Source organism: Eumetopias jubatus, unplaced genomic scaffold (assembly GCF_037043125.1).
Source record: "Eumetopias jubatus isolate StellerSeaLion01/CBP00866 unplaced genomic scaffold, mEumJub1_p1.0 scaffold_1, whole genome shotgun sequence".
NCBI classification, from domain to species: domain Eukaryota; kingdom Metazoa; phylum Chordata; class Mammalia; order Carnivora; family Otariidae; genus Eumetopias; species Eumetopias jubatus.
Window position 1 is genome coordinate 165,076,334 of NW_028274807.1, and position 20,689 is coordinate 165,097,022.

General features: G+C 40.1%; 1 protein-coding gene and 1 pseudogene across 1 annotated transcript in view; one reads left to right on the plus strand and one right to left on the minus strand.

Moving 5' to 3' along the window:
• The window catches only part of SYN2 (synapsin II), a 205,734-nt gene extending 185,254 nt beyond the window's left edge, over window positions 1–20,480 (minus strand). The window contains exon 1 of the mRNA XM_028101811.1: window positions 20,089–20,480. Within this exon, the coding sequence (XP_027957612.1) occupies window positions 20,089–20,480 (392 nt within the window). The remainder of the gene's footprint in view (window positions 1–20,088) is intronic.
• On the plus strand, window positions 13,960–14,358 carry LOC114207618 (small ribosomal subunit protein uS10 pseudogene; annotated as a pseudogene).
• Window positions 20,481–20,689: the final 209 nt, after the last annotated feature.

Genomic DNA, 20,689 nt, shown 5'->3' on the forward strand with positions numbered 1-20,689 from the left:
GTGTCTATTCTATATTCTATCCCTACAGAGTGTTTCTCTCATAGTGTGGTTATAATCCCCAATATGTTGCCTGAGAGCACCATAATCATCCTCCTATAGGTATTAATAAATTCCCAGAGGCCTCCAAGATTAGAAAATCTTTAAGACCTAAAGAACGACTCTAAAATGTCAAAGTTTAGGCAATTTAAGAAAAGGTGAAAATAATATTTAGAGACGGAGCTTATCCAGTACCCCCAAGAAACTCATATTCCTTCAACAATTTTTTGAGGCCTACTATCGGCCAGTGTGCTAAAAGCTGAGGCAAAGAAAGAAACATGGCCCTTGCTCTCAAAGAACTCACAGCCTAGTATAGACCCCACAGGTGTCAGCCCTACATGTAGTACTTTTTTTTTTTTTTTTAAGATTTTATTTATTTATTAGAGAGAAAGAGCACAAGAGCACAAGCAGGGGGAGCTGCAGGCAGAGAGAGAAGCAGGTTCCCTGCTGAGCAAGGAGCCCAATATGGGACTCAATCCCAGGACCCTGGTATCATGACCTGAGCTGAAGGCAGACGCTTAACCAACTGAGCCACCTAGGCATCCCTATAGTACTGACTTTAGCTAAGAATCTGACTCTTGGCTCCACAATCACAGAAGTTTTTGCTAAGTTAGATCAAATTCCCAAAAAGACATTCTAGCCACTGTGATCCATTCCTCTTCATCAACAATGAATGTCCCATTCAAAATCAAACCATCAAGTAAGCAAATCAACAAGTAAACTGCTAAAAGTCCAGAGCAATCATTTCACATATTTATAAACAAACATTAGGGAGGACATTCAACCTTACCCGTACTCATAGAAATGCATGTTAGAACACTCAAATAGGCTTTTATACCTATTAACACTTAAAAAAATAATAATGTGCTGAAAAGTGAGGTAAAATTGGTTGATGGACTACAAACTGGAAAACATTTTATAGGAAGCAGTATAGCTTCTATCAAAGCTACATATATTATAATTTTTGATCAAGTAGTTCCTTTCCTGAAAATGGAGAATGCTGATAGCCTTACTATGTAATAATCATGAAAAATCATAAGTCAACACAGTTCTCTAACAGAAACATAATTGGATGGGGTGCCTGGGTGGCTCAGATGGTTAAGCATCTGCCTTCAGCTCAGGTCATGATCCGAGGGTTCTGAGATCAAGCCCCGCATCGGGCTCCCTGCTCCGCGGGTAGTCTGCTTCTCCCTCTGCCTGCTGTTCCCCCCGCTTGTGCTCTCTCTCTGTCAAAATAAATAAAATCTTTAAAAAAACAAAAAGAAATATAATTGGATAAATCATGGTACAACAGCTATAAAAAATATATAAGTAACAACATGTAAAAATTACTTATAAGCAGAAAAAAATAATATTATAGCTAGACAACAATCACAATTATGTAAAAAATATGTTATGCATATGGACAAATATTGGAAGAGAATATGGAAAAATGTGAAAGCAGCTGCTCTATTGCTATGGTGATATTATGAGAGAAATATGTTCTATTTAAAACTTTCTTTAATCATGTTGATATAACAATAAATCCCACTTTACTACATTGTTTATTTAATTTACTATCTTCCCAAATAAACTATAAGTTTTGCAAAGACAGGTCAATGTCCCTTGTGCTCAGCATTACAGCACCAGTTCCTACAGAATAATTCATGAAAGAATGAATGAACTACATGGGAAAGCTCACAATAAATATCCTCAAGGAGGGGAGGGGACGTGGACCGCTAAAAGTAAACAAAAGGCTGATCTCTATGTGCCTTTTTTTTTAAGCTTTAAATAGGGGAAAAAAACAAACCCACCATTAAAAAATCTCTGGGAAGTCTTTATTTCAAGGCCACTGCCAAGATGCTCCTAAAGGGTTTGGAGAAAGACACAGGATGCTGGGAAGTGGACGTAACAGCAGGGTATTCCCAGGATTTGGAGGGAACATATGGAATCAGAAGGGACAGGAGCTTCATATTCTTTCCCTACCCCCAAACTCACTGTCCTTTGACTCTCAGAACCTTGCATATAACTAAAGCTGGAATTAAGGGGTGGGGTGTAGCAAAAGAGACAAGCTATGGGGGAAAAAAGCAGGCAGAAAAAATAGATCATCAGGGAATAGTCTTTTTGGTAGGAACCTAAATCTGATACCACCCTGAACTCTGGCTAAGAAATAAATTCCCAGGTACAAAGGAAAATAAGAAGCTTTAAAGGAACTGAGCTCTGGAGTGAACATCCCCTTTCCTGACAACTTAAAATCAGTCTGAAATATACCAGAGATACCAGAAGGATTCTAAGTCATAAAAATATTATAAGCATTAACAAAAACACATAGGGAAAGGAGCTAATCTTTAAGTTGTTTTTCAACCAACCTACACAGCACCTGTCACAGACCATACAGGCTCTTTCCAGCTTAAGCAGTTTTTTTATCCATCCTTAGTGCTTTTAGGCAAAAGCGTCATAATTGACCAATGCAGAGCTCAGAAAAGGGTTTAGCTGCATAGAGAAAAGGGGCAGTGAGTAAGGAGAAAAGAGCAGAAAGAAGAATCTAATTTTTTTTTTAAGATTTTATTTATTTATTTGACAGAGAGAGAGACACAGTGAGAAAGGGAACACAAGCAGGGGGAGTGGGAGAGGGAGAAGCAGGCTTCCCGCGGAGCAGGGAGCCCAATGAGGGGCTTGATCCCAGGACCCCGGGATCATGACCTGAGCTGAAGGCAGATGCTTAACAACTGAGCCACCCAGGCACCCCAAGAAGACTCTGGATTTTAGATGTAGCTCTACCTATTTCACATTGTAACTATAAGTGAATCACAATCTACTGGAGCCTTGGTTTCCTAATCAAAGCAGGAAGCTATACCAACTTACAAAGTTGACAATTAAATGCAGGGACACATGCAAGTCAAAGTATATAATAAATTACAAAGTTTTACTTAAATGTATGACCTTATTACAGAATCCTAAATGCTACAATTTCTTTCCAGGGTCAAGGTTAAGTTGAGTGCATTTTTTTTTCAGCCAAATCTGAATCCATAAGCCATCTGAAAGCTACAAGAAAATCAGTCTTATTCCACTTTGTCAAGTTAACTCACAGTTTATTCTTTCAAAGAGTATGTGGACAAGTGGCAATAAAGAATGATTCTCTTGGGGCACCTGGGTGGCTCAGTCAGTTAAGTGGCTGCCTTCAGCTCAGGTCATGATTCCATGGTTCTGGGACTGAGCCCCACATCGGGCCCCATGCTCAGCGGGAAGCCTGCTTCTCCCCTGCCTGCCATTCCCCCTGGTTGTGCTTGCTCTCTATCTCTCTGCCTCTCACTCTCTCTCTGTTAGTAAATAAATAAAATCTTAAAAAAAATAAAGAATTATTCTCTTTTCCCCCCATCTTAGTGCTGAAATTCCACTATTCACTGGGTAGGATTAGAGAAGTTTTTCTATTTTCCAGCTCCTTTTATGAAAAGGCAAAAACCTATGAAAAGGAATTGCCAATAACCATTAACAACTCCTAGCTAAGCAAAGATTAACTCAGTCTGCTGAAAATTAAAGGCTAGGAAATAGGGATGCCAACAATAGTTTGGCCTACAATTCCCAAGAACCTCCTGACTTCAAGGAGGTTCTGACCACCACCGTCCAAACCACCACAATTTCCCACATTTCAGCACCTAAAAATGGCCCAGACAAGTTGCACTGAAAAATAAGACCTCATATCCCAGTTTTTTGGTTTTTTTTTTTTTTTCAGAAAATATGTTCATCTCTGGAATGGGACCTAAGTCATTCATAGGACATGTGTCCATGAACACAGAATGAAAGGCATCAACAGGGAGAGAAGGCACAGAAAAGTGGGGAACAAAAAATCACCACCTCCACAGTTCCAACTATAATCAACAGCTCTGATTCTAGGAAAAATATATTTGCTCCACTAAATTCCTACTTCTCATAACTAGAAAAACTGCCAATGACAATACTTAAGAGGAAATTGAGTGGGAAATTCTTCATAGCAACTCTCAATCCCACCTGTTGCAATAGTTTCAATCCATATATATTTAAATCTGTGTGGTACAGTTTGCAATTTGACCTCACAACAATCCCATGAAGAAAGAAGAGCAGGAATTATTACTATAATTTTAAGGATAAGGAAATTGAGATTCAGAAGCTTGCTGTGCCTGAATTTACCCAGGCCATCTGACTCCAAATCGATGCTTTTCAGAACACCATGATGCTTCTTGAGGCCTTTTGGCTCCATTCTTTCCAAAGAACACCAGTCTCAACCTTCCTATCATCACTTTCCATGGCAATGTTCACTGGCTTTTTGTGTCAGAACCCAGCAGTTTCTGCAAGAGAAACTCAAGATAGCATTAAAGGGAAATCATTAAGCTAAATACCCTTGGAAAACAAAGAAGTCTGTTAAATGGCTGGAAGAACTGATATTCTTGTCCACTTCCCAACTAGATTAGCCCTTCATCTAGTTCTATGACACCTGCAACTCAGAATAGAAAGCCCATAGAAAAATATACAAGATTCAAAGTCAAAGACCTGAGTTCTAGTCCTGACTCTATTGCTTCCTGGCTATGTGAGCTTGGGTAACCTCTCCATCTTAACTCCTTTATACATAAAATGAGAATAACATTAATTATGCCCCACAAATACTACTGTGTGGAGGATTAAATGAGACAATGGATGTGATAGCACTCAAAGAATAAAGTATCTACAATAAACCATCTCAAAAACATCTTCCCCAGAGACTGTTTCAAAACACTAGTAATCAGTGTTTTCTAAACTATATGCAACAAACCACTAAATGAAGGAATATTCATCTAGGTTTGTCTTATTTTTTCAAAATTATTTTTAGTGTCATGGAAATCTGTCTACAAATTATTTTACTTGACTTGAAGTCTCCCATAAGCTGTTGTCTTAAAGCTGCTGTGAAAATCTGCTCGTCATGGTGGAACATTTACTGAACATCTCCATGTCCCAAATGCTGTATTAGACATTTTTAGTTTGATTGATTCTCATAAGAACCCTTGGAGATATATTTTATTTCCCCCTTATAGATGAAGAAACTGAAGTTCAGAGAGAACAAGAAATTGTCCAAGGTCAAATGTGTGTTTATGTCATTGAGGATAAGAAATATCAAGGTGTTTAGTGGCAAGAAATTTGAAACACTGTTATCTAGTGATTAGATAGCATGTTGGGTAAGAGCATGGACTCAGAGCTGGACTACCTGGGTTCAAATCCCGGATTCACTATGAGCTTTAGTTTCCTCGTTTGCAAAATTAAGTTCATAATAATAACCTATTTCATAACCTAGTAAGTTAATACACCTACTTAGAACAGCGCCTGCCTGTCACATGGTGTATCTAATACATTAGGTATTATTATCCGCATTTCCCCTACACTGCTTTACCTAAATTTCTCTCCCTCTTTTCACTGCCCTGAAACCTGTATGCTAACTAGCTTAAATCTCCTCTACATACATGTTACTCATTAATGTTGTTTTGCTTTTGCTCTTTCTTTTCCTTTTAAGTGAAATGCCTCTTTCCTTCCTCACTAATCTAAATTTCACTCAGCCTTCAAAGGCTAGCTCAGATCTGCCCCTTATGTGAAACATTTTCTGACTTCATCAGCCCACAGTAATTTCTTCCTTCTCTGAAAACTCCCAACTAGATTAGCCATCCATCTAGTTCTATGGCACCTGCAACTCAGAATAGAAAGCCCATAGAAAAATATACAAGATCCAAAGTCAAAGACCTGGGTTCTAGTCCTGACTCTATTCTTCTCTGAAAACTCTTCACACTGTCAAACAATCAAACCTGTAGAAATCACTTGGTTTGTTGTTGTTGTTGTTTTTAATTTTTGAAATCACTAGATTTCTAAGGGCTTCTAAAGATAGATGATTTAACCCAAATCCCTAAATTTTGAAATAAACTGAAGCTTAAAGAGTTAAATTGTCTATGGTGACACAAAAAGTTAATTGGCAGAGTAGACACCTAAATCTGGATTTTACTTTTTAAAGACTTTATTTATTTATTTGACAGAGAGAGAGAGACACAGCGAGAGAGGGAACACAAGCAGGGGGAGTGGGAGAGGGAGAAGCAGGCCCCCCGCGGAGGAGGGAGCCTGATGTGGAGCTCGATCCCAGGACCCTGGGATCATGACCTGAGCCGAAGGCAGACGCTTAACGACTGAGCCACCCAGGTGCCCCTAAATCTGGATATTTTAAATGTTTGTAAAGTTCCTTCTACTATACTCTCCTAACTTTTGTCTTCTTGAGATTCTGCACAACTTCTTAAAGCTGAAAGCATACATTCTATAATTATCTGATTCTAAGTATTAACTGGTCTTGTGTCCTTCATGCCAAGTAACACATTGAAGTTAGTGGATGTTTGCTGATTGATTAGCAGATCAATCTTTCACTGATGCCCCTTTGTCCAATAGTTAAAGTGTTAATACTTTAACACTTTGCAACATAGGATGCAACAGAACTTAAATTCTCACCATCAGGGAGTGATAGGGGGTGAAGAGGAAAACATATCCATATGTATCCCTAGAGTTGTATCATGTGGGTCCATCACATTCCACTACACACCCTCAAATTTGGAGCCCTGCTCCATGAGACTTGGGGCACAGCACACTCCAGCATGTTCCCCACTGCCACCCCCCCCCCCACACACACACACAGCTCCCTCTCTGGATTATCACTGGAATCGGGAAGTATAAAAGAAACAGCCTTCAGTTGAATTTTCATTATTAATATTAGGGCCGTTCAAGGATTTGAGTCTACAACAGAAAAATGAGACCTCAATTTCCTTCCACAAAGCCCAAGCCTCTTTTTGCAGGAATACCTTAGGCTAAAGTTATTGCATAAAGTTGCTAGGTCCCTTGAACAAATAAATAAGAGGTATATATCCTGGAAAGGTATTATAGCTGTACTTAGGAGGGCTGGAATAGAAGAATGGTCCTAGACGATGGACTCCGGAAAACAAACTGAGTGTTCTAGAGGGGAGGGGGGTGGGGGGGATGGGTTGGCCTGGTGATGGGTATTAAAGAGGGCACGTTCTGCATGGAGCACTGGGTGTTATGCACAATGAATCATGGAACACTACATCAAAAACTAATGATGTAATGTATGGTGATTAACATAACAATAAAAAATTTTAAAGAGAAGAATGGTCCTAGACAGAAGAAAAAAAGAAAGAACTGACTCTAAAATTTGAGAAAGGCTCAATTAAACAAAGACATCTTAGTGCCTAGGCTGAAAGAGGGGAAGAAACAGAGAGCACATGGCTGTTCTCCAGAAAACAAGCATGGAGTGTTTATGCCCATCAGAAAAGGGTATGTTAGAGAGGGGAAGAACAGGTACATCATCAGCCTCTTGTAAGGGAGGCTAGTAAAAATAATGCTTTTATAGCATTTTACAGTTTATGATTTATATATATATAAATTATAAAATTTATATAAAATATAAAATATATGTTATATGTATCACTTTTTTTAAAGATTTTATTTATTCATTTAAGACAAAAAGATACAGAGAGAGAGCATGAGCAGGGGGGAGAGGCAGAGGGAGAAGCAGATTCCCCACTGAGCCGGGAGCCCAACTTGGGGCTCGATCCCAGGACCTGGAGATCACAACCTAAGCTGAAGGCAGACGCTTAACCATCTGAGCCATGCAGGCATATATATATGAATATATATTCTTTTTTTTTTTTTAAAGATTTTATTTATTCATTTGCGAGAGAAACAGAGAACAAGCAGGGGGAGAGGCAGAGGGAGAGGGAGAAACAGACTCCCCGCTGAGCAAGGAGCCCGATGCGGGACTCGATCCCAGGACCCTGGGATCATGACCCGAGCCGAAGGCAGACGCTTAACCATCTGAGCCACCCAGGTGCCCTATGAATATATATTCTTAATGAATAGTCACGTTGGTTAATGTAGCTCTTGTTTGTTTATATTTATAGGGAGCTGAATAGTTGCTTTTCCTCGTCATTCATATTTTCGTAATTTTTTCATAAGTCATTGACTGATCCAATGAATAATTATTGAAAACCTTGTCATACCAAATGCTGGGGATACCAAGATTAAAGTTATAGCCATTGGGGCACCTGGGTGACTCAGTCGGTTAAGTGTCTGCCTTAGGCTCAGGTCATGATCTCAGGCCCCATTTCAGGCTCTCTGCTCAGCGGGGAGCCTGCTTCTCCCTCTCCCTCTGCCTGTCACTCTGCCTACTCATGGGCTCTCTCTCTAATAAATAAAAATAAAATCTTAAAAAAAAAAGTTAGTCATTGTCCTCAAGGGGATCTCAGCATTGAAGATGAGGAGATGAGAAGACAGACAAATAAAATGTGATCCTAAGTTAATTGCTATAAGCAAGCATATTATGGTTTCTAACACAAATTGAAAGAATTAAGAAAGGAGTAAGTCTAGTCCTGACTCTAGAATAGCAACAACTGAATTGAATCTTGAAGATTATCCAGGCAAAAACACAGAAGAAGCCTTTCAGGTAGTAGGAAAAGTATAAAGACATAGGGACATGGCACATTTAGTTAAACCTAAGTAGTTTGTCATGGCTATCAAAGTGGGTAGGGAATTAAAGAAAGGTAGAACTGAAGAGGCAGGCAGGGTCAGATCATGAAAAGCTTACTGTGTGTTTCCTTTCAACATTTTTCAGTCACAGTGCTGTTTAGTTCTCCAGAATTATCCTTTGGATAACCCAAAGGAATTTTTCTCACTAAAGAGAAAGAAACAAGCATCTTGGGCGGCCCAAGATTGGAGTGTTTGCGGGACAGAGCAAAAAAAAAAAAAAAAAAAAAGGCAGGATTAACTTCAAAAAAGTGAGTTCCATGAGAGCCAATATAGGCTAAGGAGGAGAACCTTGGCCCTTAATTTTATTCCATTTTCCATTTGCCTTTTTCCTGCTCAAAACTACCATGGGCCAGATAATACTTTCCAGTATTGAGGGCTGCTATGGTTCTCATTCAGAGCTAAATCTCTAAAGATTTTTGATTTGGACTGGTTGGAAACTAGTAATTAAGTTAATTTGTATTTCATAGAGCATAAGAGCCAAAGCATTCTAGAGCTTGTATTTGCAGTGAATAAAGATAATTTCCAACATAATAACATATACCTCTAATCCTAGAATACTTTTTCTCACCTTTGTTCCCTTCTATCGGACGTTTTCTCATTCTCTGGATCTCTCTCTCCTTAGCTCAATTTGGCAAAGATTCACTGAACTTAAACTATGTGTCAGGCACTGCTGGATACTAAGGATATAAAAATGAATAAAACACTAAGCCTGCTGCAAAGAATTCTCCATCACACAAACAGATCATTGTGTTGCATCCAGTGATAAAGATATCCACATGACTGAAAGAGGACATGGAGGAGACAGAGATGCCCAATATGTCCAGGCGGTAAGAGAAGGATTTCTGAAAAAGGAATTATTCATCTCAGTCTCAAAAGGTGCATATGAGTTTAGTCAAGAAAAGGAAGGACAGAGAAAGACAATTGCAGGAGGAATAAGCAGCACAAACAAAGACAAGGGGAAGGAATGCCATGATGTGCGTATGGAACTACAAAGAGTTCAATATTGCTGTAAATTGAAGTTTAGGGATGGAAATGGTTAGGAGACTGGAGAAGAAAGCATGGGTCAAGTCACGGGAAGGTGATGAACTTTACCTATTAGACATGGGATAGGACATGAAAAGCTTTAAGTGAAGGTGTGAAGGAGTCAGATTTGTATTTTAAATAGTTCATTCAAGCTATTAAGTGGAAATCGTCATGAAACTTACAAAAGTTCTAGGTAAAATGAGAACTTGAAATAGGCGACAGTCACTGTCCTCAGTTGAGACAGAGAATGTGAGAAGAGCTGGAATAGGAGGGATAAGCAATTCGGTAGGGAACAAATGACCTTGAGTTGCCCTCAACCACCCAAATGGAGACATCCAGCAGGCAACTAAACGTGTGCAAAACTCAGGACAACGTCCTGGTCTAAAGGCTGAGATTTGGGAACTGATTGCATTTAGGAGGCAACTGACATCTTGAGAGTAGAGGAGTCAAGAAATGTGTGTAGAGTGAAGAAAAAAAAAAAAGAAGTGGGCAGAAGATGGGGCCCTGAGGAACACTCACATTTAATGAGGTAAGCAAAGAAAAAGAACAAAAAGAGTGAGAAGGAACTTTAAAAAGGTACGAACAAAGACTGCCATATTCAAAAGCGAAGGGACTTCCAAATGGAAGACAAACAGTGTCAAACCAATCCATGAAAGTATAGAATGACACCTTCCTTTGGACTTAGCAAGAACAATTTCGGTATTATGGAGGTGGAAGCCATCAGTGCAGGAGGGGAAGGAAATACAGGATAAGGAAGTAGAGACAAGGTGAGATTTCTATTTCACATCTGGAAGAGTGATTAAGAAGGTGAAGAGATTTTGCTTGTTCCTTTATTCGCAAGGACAGAGCAACCAGTAGAAAATGAGAAAATGAACAGAAGGAAAAAGAAGGGGTGACATTTAAAGCAAAGACATGGAGAAGGCAGGAGGAGATGGGTCTTTTTAAAATAAGACACTATCCTCGGGGTCGCCTGGGTGGCTCAGTCATTAAGGGTCTGCCTTCGGCTCAGGTCATGGTCCTGGGGTCCTGGGATCGAGCCCCGCATCAGGCTCCCTGCTCGGCGGGAAGCCTGCTTCTCCCTCTCCCACTCCCCCTGCTTGTGTTCCTGCTCTCACTGTGTCTCTCTCTGTCAAATAAATAAAATCTTTTAAAAAAATAAAATAAAATAAAATAAGACAGTATCCTCATGCTCTGAGAATGGAATAAAGAAAATGAGCACTAAGGTAAGACAGAAGCAGAACAGGAACATTCTAAAGGAACTGTGTAATAATAGCATGGAATCCTGAAAGCCAAGTATGTGTTCAGAAGAGTATAACCCAGGATACAGCAAAAGTTTAGGATTAAGAGAGTAGTGACAAATGAGTCTGAAAAGATAAACTGGAGCAGGTGGCAAATAAGCCTCATGAGAAACAATGTGTTAGAGAAGAACACTAAAAAGGAAATTATAAGATTTGTGAATGCTTTTGTTTTAATACTTTGAATGCAATGTGAAAGATAGGTTGAATAGGAGAAGAGAACACAGGCACACCTTTTAAAGCATTCTGTTTCTCTCTTCATTTTCCTCTGTAACCACCCTTCCCTAATTAGTCACAGTGAAAATGAAGCAGAGCTATTTTAGCATTTATTTATTAAATAAGGATTTATGTGGTCCTGTCCTTAACTGTTAAAATAACTGAGTCAAATAGGTAATATTTCTCTTACTTAAAAAAAAAGCTAAATTATATTTCCTTCCAAAAAATACCAAAGAAAACCTTCAAAAATTTTCCCTTTGAGCAAATAGACTTCAATTTAAAAAAATTAAAATATTCTTCATCTCAAAGTGTGCAAAATAGACAATAAAACTACACAACGGGGGAACTCAAAAAAGGGACAAAGATAGGTTGGGTATATGCAGTTGGAAACAGGGAAGGATGCAACAATGAGTAGTAAGGCTCTTTACCCTTTACAAAGTGCTTTTCCAAAACCTTATTTTATTCAATTCTCATAACATCGCTATGAGATATACATAGTTTTACTTCCATTTCACACATATGGGAACTAATTTCTGTCTGTTGTTCCAGAACATAGAACGGTGTCTGGCATATGGTAAGACTCCAAAGAAAAATGTGTCAAATAGAGGGAAAAGGGGCTCAGAGAGGTTATGTAACTCTGATAGGGTCATATGGTAAAGGGTGGAGCCGGGTCTCAACCCTAGGTCTTCTGACCCTCAATCCTGTATGTTCACATTGTTTCATGAATGCTGAAAAGAGAAGAAAAGGGTGGAGTGATTGAATATAATCTTAACCTGCTTTAAATTTTATGTAAACAGATTAAAATTTCAGAAATGCCTGCTATTAAGCAACAAACACCAAGGCCAGTATACTTCCTGTAATTCTTAGTCATGCTGCATGGGCATCTTTAGAGTTCAGAGATCTATGGTACTTGCTCACTTTATTTTCTCTATAGGTCACCTGCCATATTCTAAGTTACTTCCTCCTGCTGCACTGAAGTAGCATCTGCAGGACAGAAAAGGCTTTTATATCATCTTCTCTTCTCTCTAGAAAGTGATATATAGCCTTCTGGTATTCAATTGCATCTACGTGGAAAGCTAAAACAAAGGATGACAATGTTACCCAATGCGTAGGCAGAAGATCTTATTCACAAGAGTTAGAGGAGCACACATAGTGTGAGTACCATTAAACACCAAAAATAGGATGCAACTCTCCCATCTTGAGGTCACTATGTTTAACCATGCCCTCACTTTCTGTAATGAATATGATCCTGAAAAAGCTGTGTACATAGAAAATTTTTGGAAAGTGAGCAATTTCAAAAGCAGTGGGGTGCTTACTATTTAAGTGAATCATGTGGTAAATCCTTTTGCAAAAGAAACCTTTTTTATAACAAAAAATAATTTAATTTTTCTGCTGGCAAATTTGTCTTGTGTGTATAGGAATCTACCAATTTGGGTTCAGAACCTGACATTTCAGCTTAACAGCTATTTATTACTGGGCAAGTGACTACTTTTATGAGTTTGTTTATTCATCTATGAAATATTCTTTTTACTGCTCAGGATCACTGTGAGGATAAAATGAGATAATGTGTATGCATACGTTGTATAAACTGCTCAGAACAGTGTACATGGCGGGGATCAAGAAATAAAGTCTGTCAGCCAACACTTCAACATATGTATACAAAAGTTCTTAGATCTATCAGGAAGAAAGGAATTTAACCACAAGTCTCCAATTCCCATCATGAGGAGGTGAGAAAGAGGTACTAAATGGAGAGTACTCAAAGATGAGCTTTTCATCAAAGACATGTTTAGTCATTTATTGACCTATGCCTCTTCTTCCAAAGATTTACAAGTATTATGCCACAGAGTAAATTATAAAGCTTTAAAGAAAATGCCACACAAACTGTAACATGGAAATAAAGTAGTGCTGTAAAGGATCTTAGAGAATGTCTGTTTCAATCCTCTCATTTGACAGATTTTAGAAAATCAAAATCTGAAGAGGCAAAGTAGTTTACCTAAGGATATACAATGGCACATTTTTAATAGCATGAACATTTCTAACCACATCTTCATTTCCTAGGACAGTGTGCATAGTACCCTATGCACACTAATTACCATACTATAATAAATCCTACTTAAATGTCTGTCTTCTCCCCTACTGGACTGTAAGATCCTAGGAAACAAGGCCTATGCCCAACTTATCCTTATGTCTCCAGCACCTGGCTTATGTTAGATGCTTAACTGCACTGAACATACCCCAGTTAAAACTGTTTTACCAATTTGAGGGGAAAGTATACAATTCTGGAAAACTATTACTCTTTGCTTAGCAAGATATTAAAAAGGCTAATGTAACTACAGATCTGAATTTGGGTACAGAAAGACAGGAAGCAATCTCAGGTAGACAGGGACACTATGGTAAAAATGGGTCCCTGAAAGGAAGGTCATTACTGTAGCACAGTTCTACTGTCTTTATTATATTATTGGATTTTGATTACTAGACTCTCGAAAAGCTTCTCCTTCAATCATTTTACAGTGACCTTTGCTGAAACAATAACACAAATAAGACAATGAAATTGCCAGTGTGAATATAGTGTGGTATTCATGTGGCTCTTTTTAAAGTATTTACTAAGAATTCCACAATGACTCTTTAAAAGAAATACACAAAAACAGTATTTTTAAGGAGAAAAGGATTAAATTTGAGGGATCTGCCTAAAGAGTGACTTAATAGTAGAAAGACCTCTTTGAGAAAGACGTGGTCGCGGCTACAGTGGAGCCCTGGATGCCCTGCTTCTGCTCCTGACTCACCACTGTTTGCTCTCCTCCAGGAAAGTCAGTCAGGAAGCCACTCTGCAGCCATGGCTTTTAAAGGCACTGAGAAGACCCCCTGGAACCAGAGGTGGCGATTCACCAATTTAGAATTACTCCAGCTGGCAGCAACCTAAAATCTTGGGAGACAGTATGTGCTAACTTGATCAGAGGTGCAAAGGAAAAGAATCTCAAAGTGAAAGACCAGTTCGGATACCTACCAAGATCTGAGAATCACTACAAGAAAAATTCCTTGTGGTTAAGGTTCTAAGACTTGGGACTGTTTTCGGATGAAGATCCACAAGCGACTCATTGATCTGCACAGTCCTTCTGAGATTGTTAGGCAAATTACTCCCATCAGTATTGAGCCAGGAGTCAAGGTTGAAGTACCATTGCAGATGCTTAAATCAACCTTTTATACAAATTATCAGTTGTTAAAAAAAAATTAAAGAGAATAGAAAGAAACTTGAGTTGGAGTCAGATGATATAAGTTCTAGTCCTCATTCTCTAACTTCTTATTTGACCTCGGTCAAATCATTCCATTTCTCTGCACTACATGATCATTCAGTTTCTTTCAAGTTCAAATGTTACAATTATAAAAGTAAAAAGTCCCTATCCACCCTTGAAAGAGTCAGAGATGGAGAAAGATAAAAAAAAGGTAGAAAGATAGTAAAATAGAGGGATGCTGTGGTATAATGGGGAAAAAAAGCTTAGTAGAGAGACTGAAGTTTTAGACTGTAGTTCTGGTTTTGCCTTTAACTAGTTGAGTAACCTTGAACAAGTCACTTTCCCTCTTCAGATCGAGATTTCTCCCATTTATAAAGTACCCAGATGATCTTCCAGCTCTAATAATCTAGAATTCTAAGCTATAGTCTACTGCTATTATGAACAATGCAATTTTATAGAATCAGTATGTTTGTGTTCATAAGTCAGAAACAGGACATACAGATAAAATATTTAGTAGACAGAAGCCTCATACCTCACTTGAGTTTCCCCCAAATTCTAATTCAAATATTTTTCTAGAGCTTCTCAGAAGCACTGGTTCATACTACTGTACTTTGAATTCCCTTTTTCTTAATGATATGTCCAAAGACGGACAATAAAAGCATGGAAAATAGGTGCTGCCTAGATAATGCATCAATCCAGTCTCTTCATGGTCTCTCTCTTTTCTACCACTGTACCTTCCTTATACTATCCACTCTCTGGACTGAGCCAAACCTATCTCTTTTGATTTAAATTCTTCAAGGTTCAGTTTAAATCTCGATACTAGCATGAAGCATTCCCTTGCCACTGCAGCCCACATCAATTTTTCACTCTTTTAAACTTCTAAAGTACTACAGTGCTATGGCAGAGATTCAGTGATATTTGTAAAGAGATTAGTACATTTCCCATATAGCAAATTCTCAATAAATGATAGTAGTGTTGTCGCCACACCTTTAGCACTAATCACATATCCTTTAGTTCAGTGCATCTTAAATTTAATGTGCATGTGAATCACCTGGACATTTTATTCAAATGCAAATTGATTCAGTAGGTATGATGACCTGATAATCTGTAGTTCAAAAAGCTCCCGGTTGGGGCACCTGGGTGGTGCAGTCGGTTGAGCAGTTGACTGTCCAGCTTTTGTTTTCCACTCGGATGGTGATCTCAGGGTCTTGGGATCAAGCCCCACGTCATGCTCAGCGATCAGTGTGGAGTCTGCTTGAGATTCTTTCTCCCTCTCCCTCTGCCCCTCCTACTCATGCTCTCTACCTAAAATAAATAAATAAATCTTTAAAAAAAAAAAAAAAGCTACTGCTTGATGCCAATGCTCTTGATCCAAGGACTATATTCTTTGAATACAAGGGGTAGTTTTTGGAAACTTAAAAAAAAAGTATGGGGAACCCTCCTACACTGTTGGTGGGAATGCAAGCTGGTGCAGCCACTCTGGAAAACAGTATGGAGGTTCCTCAAAAAGTTGAAAATAGAACTACCCTATGACTAGGCAGCTGCATTACTGGGTATATACCCCAAAGATACAAATGTAGTTGATCCAAAGGGGCACCTGCACCCCAATGTTTATAGCAGCAATGTTAACAATAGTCAAACTATGGAAAGAGCCCAGATGTCCATCAACAGATGAATTGATAAAGAAAATATGGTAGGGGTGTGTGTGTGTGACACACACACATATATATAATGGAATACTATGCAGCCATCAGAAAATGAAATCTTACCACTCGCAACAATGTGGATAGAACTAAAGGGTATTATGCTAAGCAAAATAAGTCAATAAGAGAAAGACAATTATCATATGATCTCACTGATTTGTGGAATTTAAGAAACAAGGCAGAGGACCATAGGGGAAGAGAGGAAAAAATGAAACAAGACAAAACCAGAGAGGGAGACAAACCATTAAGAGACACTTAATCATAGGAAACAAACTGAGGGTTGCTGGAGGGGAGGAGGGTGGAGGGATGGGGTAACTGGGTGATGGGCACTGAGGAGGGTCTGTGTTATAATGAGCACTGGGTATTATATAAGACTGATGAACCACAGACCTGTACCCCTGAAACAAATAATACGTTGTAGGTTAATTTTTTTAAAGTATGTTATCTTATCTGTCCACCTGAACAGAAAGATCTTAAAAGACAGATACTACATCTTCTTTTTCTTAGCATATACACCCTATACTGAGAAGGTGCTCAATAAACACCTGTGGACTTACCATATCTACAGTCCCTAGAACACCTAGATAATCTCTAGAATGTCTGTGCTATGCTGATTTTCAAATCAAACATTGAGACATGCTAAGTTGAAAAAGCTCACTTGGTCACTGGAATTGGAATTGCTGAAAATGGAGGCAGGGGAAAATCTGAGAGAAAACTTACCTCTTCACAGTGAGAGTATAATATGCAGAAAAAACAACATACAAATGGACATTTGTTCCTTATTTAAGCACAAAGATAATTAGAGTTCAGTCTTAACTGCACTTAAAATTTAGGTATGAACCTTAAAAGAAGACACACATATTCAGGCAAAATACATATATTTAAAACACTAGTAACAATTACTAATAAGAGATATAACAAGCTTGATTTCATTTTTTAGTGGAGATCCATTTTTTTCAATGATTCTTTAGTGTGCAATTAATCTAAAGATCTCAAGTAACCAATGAAAACACATTTCAAGCAAAAGACAGAAACACCCTCCAACTTTCCCATCAACTTAGTCTGTAGGAAAGTCCCCAAATTCCATTGCCCACAATTACACTGATAAAAATTTGAATGAATCTGCTGTATATTAAGTCTGCTCTGAGAGGCTGCCTACTTTAAGCCCTTTTTTAAATCTCCGATCATTTAAATGCTTCTTAAAACCCTCTTTATTTTAGCATTCTATAATTCAAATGGGACCAATATTCTTAAATTCTACTGGGAAGCTACACTCTGACTTCCTATTCAAGCATCAAGAAAATAATATGGGGCATATATGACACCTGCTCACTGAATGCTATCTAGATAGCTTAAACAGTGAGACAAATTTACTAAAATTTGCTGTTAGTGGAAAAAGCACCCTTTTAAGTCACTATGCTTGTGATAAGCAGACACCTGCTCCTTAACTTATAGAGAACTTTCAATAAAACCATTCAACAATATTTAACTGAGATGTTTTTAACAAATTCAGGCAAGAGAGAAGACAAAATCTGCAATCCTGAGAATTGCTATTAAGCACAGAAACAGAGAAGTGTCAAATGCTGTCAAGCACTAGACTCAAACTGGGTTTATGAGTTTTAATAAAGCAATGTTATTACTTCGGAGAAAATCAGAAAACAGTTGGGAGTCAGCCCAAAGTGGCTACTATTATTTCCATCAGAAATCTAGTCCCCAGAGCAAGGCAAATTCTCTGGTTCATGCCAGGCAGGCAGTCTTTCCTAAAGAAAGATACTATCCAAAAGGAGTTTTGAATCCTCAGCTACTGAAGCAGTTAGTGCTAAACACAAATCTACAGCAGCCACATCATACCCATACAAATGAGTATCTTCCACCTTTGGGTACCTAACTGGTAATTAAACCCAAAACAAATGCCTCCAACAGGATAGGAGATCAGGCCAAGGTACAGGAGTGTCAGATTCTTGCATAAAAAAATGAAGCACCAATATCATTCCCATTTCTCCCCTCCTTTTCCTGGCCTTTCTTCAAGACTCATCTTTTGCAAAGCTTTCTCCAATAACTCTGGCTCTCATAATCACCCTGTTTATTGAATGCCTAAAACACGTCTGAAATAATTGTAGAATCATTTTTGTTAACTGTTTCATGTCTCCATTTTGTCTCCCAAATTTCAGTGTGAGTTCTTGGTAAGGCCCCTACACTGCCTACTCTGTAGAGGGAGCCTATTATCAAAACTGCCAATAATATAATAATAGTGAGGCAACACAGCACAGTGGAATGGCAATACTGGAGTTAAATGGGTCTAAGTTCAAATCCTAGATCAACTGTTTGCTGGCTGTATGACTGGGAACACATTACTCACTTTTTGTAAGCCTGTTTTGTATTTAGAATTTAATGAGATATATGTTAGAGCACCTAGTACAGGGTTTGACATATAACAGACGCTCAATAAAACTTACTTACCTACCTTTCTCACTTAATGAGCACTTGTTGATTTGAACTAAGAATAATCCTCCTAGGGAACTACCAATGGGACCATCATATACTCTTGTATTTTCCTCATACACTCTTGCTGGTGCCTCTGTTATTTCCTAACAAAAATCCCTTAATATTTTCTACTCCATTGTTCTGAGAAAAGGCAACTACACAAGTCACCCAAATGACTATTCAGAATGGTCATATTAGGGGCCAGCAGGAGTGCATCTCCACATCTACATCTCACTTCCATTACACCCACGCCAGTACTCCCTCCCTCCAAGTCTCCCAATGAGAAAATAAGAGAAAAGCAGTAAAGCAGCTAAAAGAGGAAAAGGAGATAAACAGCTCTGTGGTCCCTCCAGGCCTCACTCTTGGGAGGAAGCACTTGGTCAGGTCTCTAACCTCAACCCTTGTGAGAAAGAAAAAAATAAAACCCTTTCTGTATTCCTGAAGAAGAAGCAACCCAGATTCCATGCCTCTTCATTTTTTCAAGCCCTTCACCAGTCAATTCTTCCAACACCACCCACCCCAACCATCTCCTGGGCCAACTTCCTGCTACATAAAATAGAACTTCTTTAGATTTGTCTTGAATGAACCCCATTCATGCTTTTACCAGCTTGAGGTAACATTTTCCCCCAGCCTTCACCATTCTAAGTTGGAATATCCCTTAGAAAAAAGAAAAGAAAAAATAAAAGAAAGATTGATTCTCGAAATTCTGTCTACTGCATTAAGGTAAATCTTTTTATTTGTTTGTGCCCCTTTAATGATCCAGAATATTTTATCTCGGTCATCATCTTTCCAGCTGGAAAAAAAACCCATCATTTTCACAAACCCCCCACCCCACCACACATACACACACACACACTTTTTGTTTACTAAAACAAAAACAAATTTAAAAATCCACAAATACCCTCCCTGAGGCACAAAATACAAGTATTTTATTATTCTTAAACCGACTACAGCCATGCTCCACTGGAACAAGCTCAGGTACACCTGGATTCTCACATCCTTCTATTGACCATCGTGGATGTCAATACTGATACAAGCCTTCAGCCAGCCAGGTGAAAACTCCCTCCATCACCCTCTCCCCGCAAAACACCCATTTCCACCGCAAATTCACTCCGTGCCTCACGATGTAGAATCTTTTTTATTAGCTTTAAATGTTTCACCTGAGCTGCTACGTGTCTAGGCTGAAAGTCGGTTCCTTCTGCCCCCCCTTCAAAACAAAAAACAAAAAACAAAACTCTGGTTTGCTGTTGTTGTTTTTTTAAGATTCTTCCCTGCTGCACAAAGTAGCTCCTTGTTTTATGTGTCGTGAGGGATTTGAAAGAATCCAGGCACTATTTCGCCTCAGGATTCACCTTTCCAGACTCCCCCCCGGCCCAGCACACACAACGCTCAACATCCCCCCATCTCCCCACTGCGGGACCATGCAGACCCTCCTTCTCCGGGGTCAGAAAAGATTCCTTGGTGCCCGGGACCACCTTCCCCGCGGCCTCCAGCTGCCCGGCAGGCCCCGGGAACCCCCAGTGGCGGCGGCGGCCGGGCACCTACCAGTCGGTGTGAGGCTCGTCGACGACCAGCAGCACCTTGGCCTTCCTGGCGGCGGCGGGCGCGGGCGCGGGCGCGTCCACCAGGCCGGCCGAGGCGGCCGTCTGCTTCACGGCTTGGGACAGCGAGCTGAAGAAGCTGCTGCCCACCGACGGCGCCGCGGCAGCCTGCGGCGCGGGTTGCGGCGCGGGCGCCGGGGCCGGGGCCGGCGGCGGCCTCCGCTCGGGGCCCGGCGAGGCGGCCGGGGGCGCCGAGGAGGCCGAGGCCGCGCCGGGACCGGGGGGCGGCGGCGGCGGCTGCTGGGGCTCGGGCCGCTGCAGGTCGGTCATGTAGCCATTGGGCAGGTTGGCGATGAAGCTGCTGTCCGACAGCCGGCGCCTCAGGAAGTTCATCATCTGGCTTGAGGGGCTGGGGGGCGCGCGGGGCGGCGGGGCCGGGCGGCGCGGAGGGCGAGATTGAGGCGGCGGCGGCTGGGGCACTGAGGCGGCTGAGGCGGCTGCGGCCCGGTCGGCGGCGAGCGAGCCCAGCAGACAGCCGCGGTGCACTGGGCCGGGCCGGCCGGGAGGCGCGAGGTTCCGCGCCAGGGAGCGGGCGGGGCCGGGGG